This window comes from Rhopalosiphum padi, chromosome 3 (genome assembly GCF_020882245.1).
Source record: "Rhopalosiphum padi isolate XX-2018 chromosome 3, ASM2088224v1, whole genome shotgun sequence".
Classification (NCBI taxonomy): Eukaryota; Metazoa; Arthropoda; class Insecta; order Hemiptera; family Aphididae; genus Rhopalosiphum; species Rhopalosiphum padi.
In genome coordinates this window covers 69,978,577-69,987,526 of record NC_083599.1, presented here as the reverse complement: position 1 = coordinate 69,987,526, position 8,950 = coordinate 69,978,577, and the positions used below count along the sequence as shown (strand labels likewise).

Below are 8,950 nucleotides of genomic sequence, written 5' to 3'. Positions count from 1 at the left end.
TATCGTAATAGAGAAGTGATAATGAATAACGAATATATTTTTCACATAAAAATGATAATGACTGTGGTGGGCTACACGGAGCCAAAGGTGGGCAATATGTATCATTTACTTCATTATAAGTACTAATTATTGTTAATTTAATATATTAACGACGACACCTTAAAATAAAATACATAATACATATATAAATTATAATGTTAAATGTACTTACTGAATGATGATTTTTTAGACTGAAATTTTGACTAGTATTAATAATAATATTAGTGTGATAGGTAAGGAATTATACATGAACAAAAACATTTTTGTTGATAAAGAATGAATCATAGATATTGTAAAAAAAAATAGTTTATTAGACAATAAAATCTTAGTAGCTAAAATAAAAGTTGTATATTAATATTTTTTTATAATTAATAGTTACATTGCCAAATATAATGATGTGCTTAAAAAATGAATAAAATTATAATGATACTAATATTATTTAAATTTAAATTAATTATAAAATGATAAAATCAAATTTTATTAAGCTAAAAGGAGATAAAAAAAATGTATATAAAAAATTTTAAAAAATATGATTATAAAATTTCGGAGTGATGTTGTCCTGGATAGGCGTGTATCGACTTCAGCTTCTTACAGACGATACTTAGGTTCTAAACTCGGCCATTTCAATTCTGCCTCTTTATAAGGGAATTCATCAATGTTAGCAAACTCGAAATACTTTATAGGGGATGGGGATGTTACTGGCGTCATACTGGTGTCGGGGAATATATTCAATTTATTATCTTTAATATATTTATTTGACTGATTCCATATACGATGTTCAATTGTTGCAAGAGCCCGCATAACATTCCACCGGCGTATTATATTGCCTACATGTTCTTGAATCTTAATCTTTTTAAGGGCTTTTTCTTCCTCGTAATTCGTATTCTTAAATTTGTTATCCATGATATTCATAGAAAACCAATTCTTCAAAGTTTGATCAAATGTTGTGTCTTCATTGGTCTTTTTAGTATTATTATTATCTTCCATCTTTGACATATCTTGGTTTTCAGCCAATACTGTCGGCAGTTTTGATTGTTGCTGTTCAGTTAATGTACTACGGCGTTCTCGTCGGAAATTAAATAATCCCAAGAATTTATTTGTAGACATCCTTTTCTTAATACTTCGGCTATCAGGGCTAGGTGTCGTACCAAAGTACGTGTTGGTTTTAGCGAATGGTTCGACCGGATCCCATGCTTTGGGGGGATGTCCGAACTCTGGGTCCACGTATGGAGCTGCTGTAGTTGTTTCTGCAGAGTTTCCAAAACATCTTTTCTTCCGTGAACTTCCATCCAAATGTAAATCTATTTATTAAAAGTATTTATTAAAATTATATAAAAGCGATAGGTATTTGCGAGCTAAAGTGTTAATAAAACATAAATAAACATTTACACATTTCATATTTAAGAGGATGTTAGTGCAATATTTGTTTTTTCTCTAAGACCCACAAGCAACATATTATATAAAATGTTTTCACCTAAAATTTTTTTTATGGCTTATAAGTAAAATCACAATAATTGTAATTGAAAAAAAATAGTATTTTAATTTCTGTTTCAATTTTAAATCTTAACATAATGCAAAAATATAAATAATTTTAAAAAGTATATAATTTTAATTTATTGTAATTAATGTGCATAATATATATACTTTTTAAAAGAATTGAAGTCGTATTAAAAAAAAAAAAGCAGGATAACACTGGAGACATTGTTAATCAATACAAAATGTCACTATCACAGGAAAATTCTAACAACAATTCGAACAATCAAAAACATTACGACCAAGCGGGCATGAACTAATATAACTTATCTAATATTAATTTTTTTTAATAACCTTATTCATACCATAGAAACAGACTTATTATTTGTTCATATTACAACTATTATTTTCTAATTATTTATAAATAATTATAATAAATTGAAACACAATGAGTATTTTAAAAATCTATTTTTCATCATTTTAAAATTTAAATAAAGTTAAAAAAAATATTTTTAAATGATTTCTAAGAATAAATTTTAATATTTTTTACATAATTTGAACATTTAAAATTTTTTTTCATTTAAAATAATATTTTAACATTTTATTTTGAATGGAAATCTGGCCATTTGAACATTTTTTTAAGTTTATAAAATAATAAATAAACTATTTTCCAACGTCTTTTTAAACATATAAAAAATATTTTTTTGCTACTTAGTATAATATAAGCTTAAAATTAAATATCACCAAATCTATATAATAGCTAATATCCTCTGCATATCATATCATTCTTTTTACCATTTATCATTATTATTATTTTTTATTATTAGTACAGTAAAATTGTGAAATATTAGATTGTATAAAGTAGTTATGCAGTATTTATAACAATCACGATAGAAAAAAATAAAAAAAAATTAAAAGCAAATAAATAAAATATGAAATACAATTATAATGTTTAAAAATAATAAAACAAAATTAAATAGTAACATTGGTAATGGTAAATTAAAGTAATAAGTTTTAACAATAAATTCAAATATATATTATACATGCACAAAAAATAATATTTTAAATATTTTATAATGATAAGGATTATAATTTTTTACCTTGTTGATCCGGGAACTTTGCTTCTGATTTTGTCAGCGGCAACACATCAGGAGCATAGGAAATCGCTTGTATGGGGAATGTTACTGCTAGCAGTAACAATAAAGTTTCCATAAACGCCATCATGTTGTAGGTTTGATGCGAAGGTAAAGTAATGTGAACAGTAAAATGTACTTAAAAAAAGTCCGGAATAAAATTAAAAATTAAACAGGAAATAAAGGTGAGACAGAAATGGTGATCGGCGCTCTTGTGCATCCCCTTTTATGCCCTAGCGGCGGCGGCGGCGGCGGCTTCTACGGCGTTGGTGTGGTGGACAGTGGTGGTGGTTTCCACCACCGGTTTCGCATCGAAGACCCATTAGGCCACAAGATTACAGGAGCACCGGGTGAATACCGGCAATTCTATTGGATAAACTGCCCTCCTACCTTCCTTCTCACCCGTCGATCAGCCAGCCCATCCAACCCCCCATCTACCCACCCCCGGCAAGTACTGCGTACAAATACAGGCATGCGTACACGGTCAAACACTCCCTGCTCTAACACAACAATGATAGTTTGATATATTCATATTATCCGTTAAAATCTTTATATTGTTAACATGATTTTCGGAAACGGTATAGGTACCTATATAGTTACGTTTGTTAATGTATAAACATTGTAGGTTAAACACTTAGTCAACATAATATTGTCTATTAATTTATTTACAACATTGACTATGGTAGTTACTTATTTATATTTATTTTAGTATACTTACGTGTCCTGCCAAGTAGGTAAACACTATGTTGACTAAGTGTTTAACACGACCGTTTAGAATTTCAACCTATTGACCTATTGACCGTTGTGTACCAGTGGCAACTTACGTATTAGATTATCAATCATCAATAAACTACCAATTACTTATATTGCTGCCAACGAAAATATAATATGATTTCATAAAAGTATAGTCCATTACTCTTTATACTTGCACTATGGATCACATAGACCCAATTAGAAGGACACTTAGAGTGTATTAGTGCTTCCACTTTTAAAATTAGCACCTTCAAATACATTTTTAACTTTTTAAAATAGCAGGTAAGTATACCTATCAATATTTATTCTACGATACGCCGAAATCTTAATTCGACAGACAATATATTTTTATAACTAAAGTAACATAGTACGGCGTCAGAAAGGCGGACAGCTGCATCCCCTGTCAGAGACCATATATATAAATATATAATATGTATACGATACATGTGCACTGCCAGATCTTGTCATTTTCTTTGGGTTTCTCGTTCCTTTATTCTACCCTATGGCCTATACATCGATTAATAAAATAAATTGACCAATAGTTTTTATACGTATTGCATTTTAGGTGTTGCTTTTGATGTTTTATACAGTGCCATACGGCTCCGTACGATTTTGTGACCGAAATATGTCCGAACCTTTACAAATTTATTCAAGTTGCAATAACCATATCAATCTCATCACTCATCAGGAACATATAAAAAGTCATTTTCATCAATGCGCCGCATTAAGATTTGGTTAAGTACCATTACAGTATGGTTATGCAGAGTAGATTTATTAATTGTTTTTCGTTATAAATAGAAAGAGATCTAGCAAATTGGCAAATAAATGAACAAATAATCATTTTTTTTTTTTTAGTAATTATGACATACTTAAAATATTTGCACACAAAGAGACTAAAAACGCGAACAGTGAAGCGAACGAACACGCGTGTAATATATAACTAACTGACTTTTCAAAAATAAAATGCGATCACTATCGCAATTAACTGTTTTTATCTCATCCATAATATATATTATATATTCATAATATGTACCTATCGTGTATCTAGTAGATATTGCCGGAAAGTTTCGGATTATATATATTATTATTTATAACCTACTCATACACAAGGCGATAAGATTTTACTGCAACGCGTAAGTAGTCCATGCAAGTGTGACCTGACGGTTAACCGAGAAAGACGGTTAATCGGGGGACGGATAATCGAGGTTCTACTGTATAACATTATAAAATATTGGAATTCGAAATTCCAACGAAAAACTGCGTCGTAGATGATATTATTAACGTTGTAGCCTTGTGTACCTGTATGTATATTATACGCGTATAAATTTATTTCTCTTTCGAACAAACACACACAGGGCCAACTGTGAAAAACACCACCCCACACCATAATCATTGTGTACAGGATTCCTGGATTCCTATAACAAGTGAAACTTATTTCAAGACTGCTGTGAATAGGTCAGACACCTGGCATATGTATATTGTATACTTATTCTTCACATAAAAACATAATACACCAAGTTTTAATGCGCAGTAGAGATCGGCGGTTCCCTTTGATGAGAAAAGAATGCCTACCCAATATATATCCGACATGACCGAGGGGCGCATCGAAAAATAACAATTATTTTCCAACCGAAATCTAAAATACCAAAAAATACGACGCAGTAGACGTCCTCTTATTATATAACATTCAATACCCACATAAATATAATTGAAGACGACTGGGATAAGAGTTTCACATTTATGACCCCCTACGACTTGAGATTTATATCTATCTAAGAACATGACCGTCGTTATAAGAACGTTGAAAAAAAAACATTAGACCGACTCCTTTTGAATCGCAGGATTTTAAAACCGTCATAAATTACATTGACAGCCAACGAACTGCGTCGTAGTTTTGGATTTCGAAAAATAAAATATCAACAAAAGGAAAAATGGACTGTCCGTATAAGGGGATTATAACCATTTATTATTGACATAAATTAGAATGTATGTGTAGTTATAATAATAGTGTGCAGGAACCGGCTTTGCTGGAGACTATCTGTTCTTTTTACATTATATTATATAGATTCAATAATAATAATATGTTCGTATATAATAGGGTTTCAAAAACCTGTTATCTGTAGTAATCACAGAAAACTTATCTTAAGAGAAATCGTTATTGAAATCCTTGAAATGAATGCGTACTCATTTTTATTTGCTCGAATACACGGTTGTTGGAAAAGTAATTATAAGCGGGTAGTTTTATATTTTAAATGCTTTTGATATGTCTTGGAGACGTATGATTATCAACGATAGACACCCATGTAGACATAACGATATGGTGTCTTAACTGTCTATCGTGTTTTTTTAATTAAAATTATTTATTAGAAGTTACTAGATAACAATTTGCTGTATAATAAATAAGTGTTGAGTGCACAAGGTCACTGATTTCGAATATTTCGAAGGATATTTTATTATATATATTTATATTGTTATTAGAAATTTACTTTTCAACTATAGTAATAGTAGTAATACGGTTATATTTAACTAGTAGGTAGTTCTCAAAAACTCTTAATATATTATGTTAATACTATTTCATAATATAATAGTTATATGTTCATTCTGATTAAAACATTTTTCAAAATATTTTGAAAAAATGTATTGTTTAATGAAAATGAAAATGATAATGAAATGTTGCAAGTTTCCTACGAATAATTACAAAATAACGAAAACCATTCAAGGTGAAATAGCTATTATACGAGTATTTATAATACATATACGCGAATAAAAATGTCGTCATAATGTAAACCGACTATATTTTGCATTCATAAAAAAATAATCTATTTTTACCATGATTTTTCTTAAAATGTTAATTAAAAGATTAATACATTTCTAAGTTAAAATTAGATACTAAAATAGTAAAGTTTCTACTAAAGCTCTAGTGTTTCTGCGTTTCTATTTAGTACATTTTGACCTAACTAGGTAGAGTAGTTTAAACTCCCTTGGAAATTAATACATTTTGTTCAAATAAAATGTTAAAAATTTCCTCTTATGGTACAAGTAAGGTGCATCATAAATTCATAACTCTTATTTTAATATTTTGGAATATTGCTCTTAAATGTTATAATAATTATTTTGATATTACCTAGTTAAGTATTTTTTTTAGTAGATATATTTAGTTAATAATATTAAAAATCAATAAATTCTAACTGTCAAATAAATGCAGTTGTAGAAAATTGAAAAATACATTGGATATTGGATACAATAATTGTATTACCACAAAATGTTGTATTAAAGCAGTAGCTAGTATTGTCAATGGTACCTATAAGAAGATACTGTATTAAATTTTAGTATAATTTTTTTTATTGTATATAATATAAATGATAATATAAAATATATCATTAAATCAATAAATTACATACCTTTGAGACAGTTGCACTTTAGGCTTCTATTTGTTAGGTAGCTCCAGCTAATAAATACGAAATGGATAAACCCGATAAACATTAAATAATACTCCGATGATCTCGAATCTCGATGGACAATAAACATGAAGCAGTGAGCAAACGAATAGACGAATGTTTATAATTTTTATAAAATAAAATAATAGGTAATTGACAATATTTCAACTTAATTTGCAAACTATAATAATATTACTACCACCAATCGGTAATCATTCCACCAATGGACAAACGTCAAAATTTAGATATTCGGGAAATATTGACATTTTGATAATTTACTAATAAAGTAATAACTAATAACAACCCAATAGCGTTCGGTTTTATATTACTGAAAAATATTTTATATTAAGAGGAATTGATATAGGTATATCGTATATAAGTATATATAATATATTATATTTATAAATGTTACATAATAACTCAGTAATATATTATTATTATTATTTATTTGTTTAAATATTTTGTACCTAACTATTATATTTTTACTGAAAATAAAGATATGGATAAAGATAAATAAATACCTATCCGATTTTTGAATCCACCTTTCGTCATAACTATATTACTAAAGACGTAATATCACACCATTTATTTGTACATTCTAATGACTAAATAATACTAAATACTAAATAAATAATTTAAACGAATAAATCTAACCTGAAAATATAACTAAAATTAAAATAAACTTTTCACAAAATTTTTGAGTTCTGTTACATATTTGTTACAAGTTATTATTTTATTATTATACAAATATATATTTATAATTCAGTAATATTAAAGAAATAAAATTCATATTATATATCCTATTTACTTTGTTTACTTTTAGACTTTAGTATACTTTGACCTAAGATCATAACCGGTTAATGCTTATAGATAAATAGATTATAATATAAATAAGAGAAAAAAAATATTATATTATTAATAAAACACATTTACTATTAATCATTATATACGACAAGAGTGGCTAAACTTTTTTTAGTCACGATCTATTAAAAATATACTTTACCTATGAGGATTGACTTCCATAGAAAATTATACAGATAAAACTTATCGACAATTTGTTCACTACAACCTCGATTAATTTTCGTGCGCGTGGCCTTAAAAATAAATTCTAACATGATCGACTTTGAAATTTCCCGCGATCGACCGTTTGGCCGCCCCTGATATAGGACGACGATTATTACATAGTATTATGTGCTCATCATAAATACTTTTTTATATATATACATAAAATAAAAAATGATATGCTTATTATTTTAAAACCGGTAAAGTCGTTTTGCTGTGTTATATAGGTTTCAAGTGTTGAAGTGTATACTTCTTCATGTGTTTGTAGTGTTGCAATGCATGTGCATAATTTAGTGATCAATCATCGCACACAAAAAACGTATCATTAGATACAGTATGGCAACATTTATTCACCATCTTACTATTAGTAGTGATACTACAGTTAGTTGAACTAATTTTTTTCAAATACATCAAATATAAAATTTTATAATTTATAATATATAGATTGTATTATTATTATTTATTATTATTAAATTTTATTTATTTAATTAATTTTAATTTCATATAATGAAATACTGGGCCCCAACTGAGAATAATCGTGTAATAATATAATTTATAACATGTAAGTTAATACCGATAGATCTTAGACAGACACGAATCCAGCCATTCAGGATATCTAATTATGATAGGAAGCATCAAATATGACAAATATCAATACCGATTATAATTTTGGCATTATATAGGTACCTTATATAGTTATACTTATGCCTCACGTGCACCTAAAGTATTTCTGGCTACATTCTGCAGCCTGCACTCCTGCAGTCATTATTCATCACTTAAATAATTTTGGATTTTGCTTACGTTTTAGCTGACTGCAATACATATAAAGAGGTAAATAAATAATTTTTATATATATTTATAATATTTCCGATACAATATTATTAATATACGAATTCAATATAAAAAAATACTCAATAAGTACTTAATATAGACGTATTTTCTGCGATCATTTCTAAATATAAATTCATACATAATGCACATAAATACATAATGATGTACTCACTTAATATAATATATAAATATATAATATAGAACTCAAACGTCGTACCATTA

The 8,950-nt window shown here is 27.7% G+C and overlaps 1 protein-coding gene across 1 annotated transcript; it reads right to left on the bottom strand.

Moving 5' to 3' along the window:
- Nucleotides 1-333: 333 nt before the first annotated feature.
- LOC132927121 (uncharacterized) lies at nucleotides 334-2,855 on the bottom strand. The gene is made up of 2 exons (XM_060991579.1): nucleotides 2,613-2,855; nucleotides 334-1,340 (listed from the first exon to the last, which is right to left on the bottom strand). Exons 1-2 carry the CDS (start codon nucleotides 2,734-2,736, stop codon nucleotides 628-630), a joined length of 837 nt encoding a protein of 278 aa, XP_060847562.1. The 5' UTR covers nucleotides 2,737-2,855; the 3' UTR covers nucleotides 334-627.
- Nucleotides 2,856-8,950: the final 6,095 nt, after the last annotated feature.

Excerpts from the sequence above, each read along its gene's own strand:
- LOC132927121 (XM_060991579.1), bottom strand. The coding sequence starts at position 2,736 with ATGATGGCGTTTATGGAAACTTTATTGTTACTGCTAGCAGTAACATTC. Across the intron at positions 1,341-2,612 it reads AAAGTTCCCGGATCAACAAG|ATTTACATTTGGATGGAAGT; the intron begins GTAAAAAATTAT and ends TTTAATAAATAG.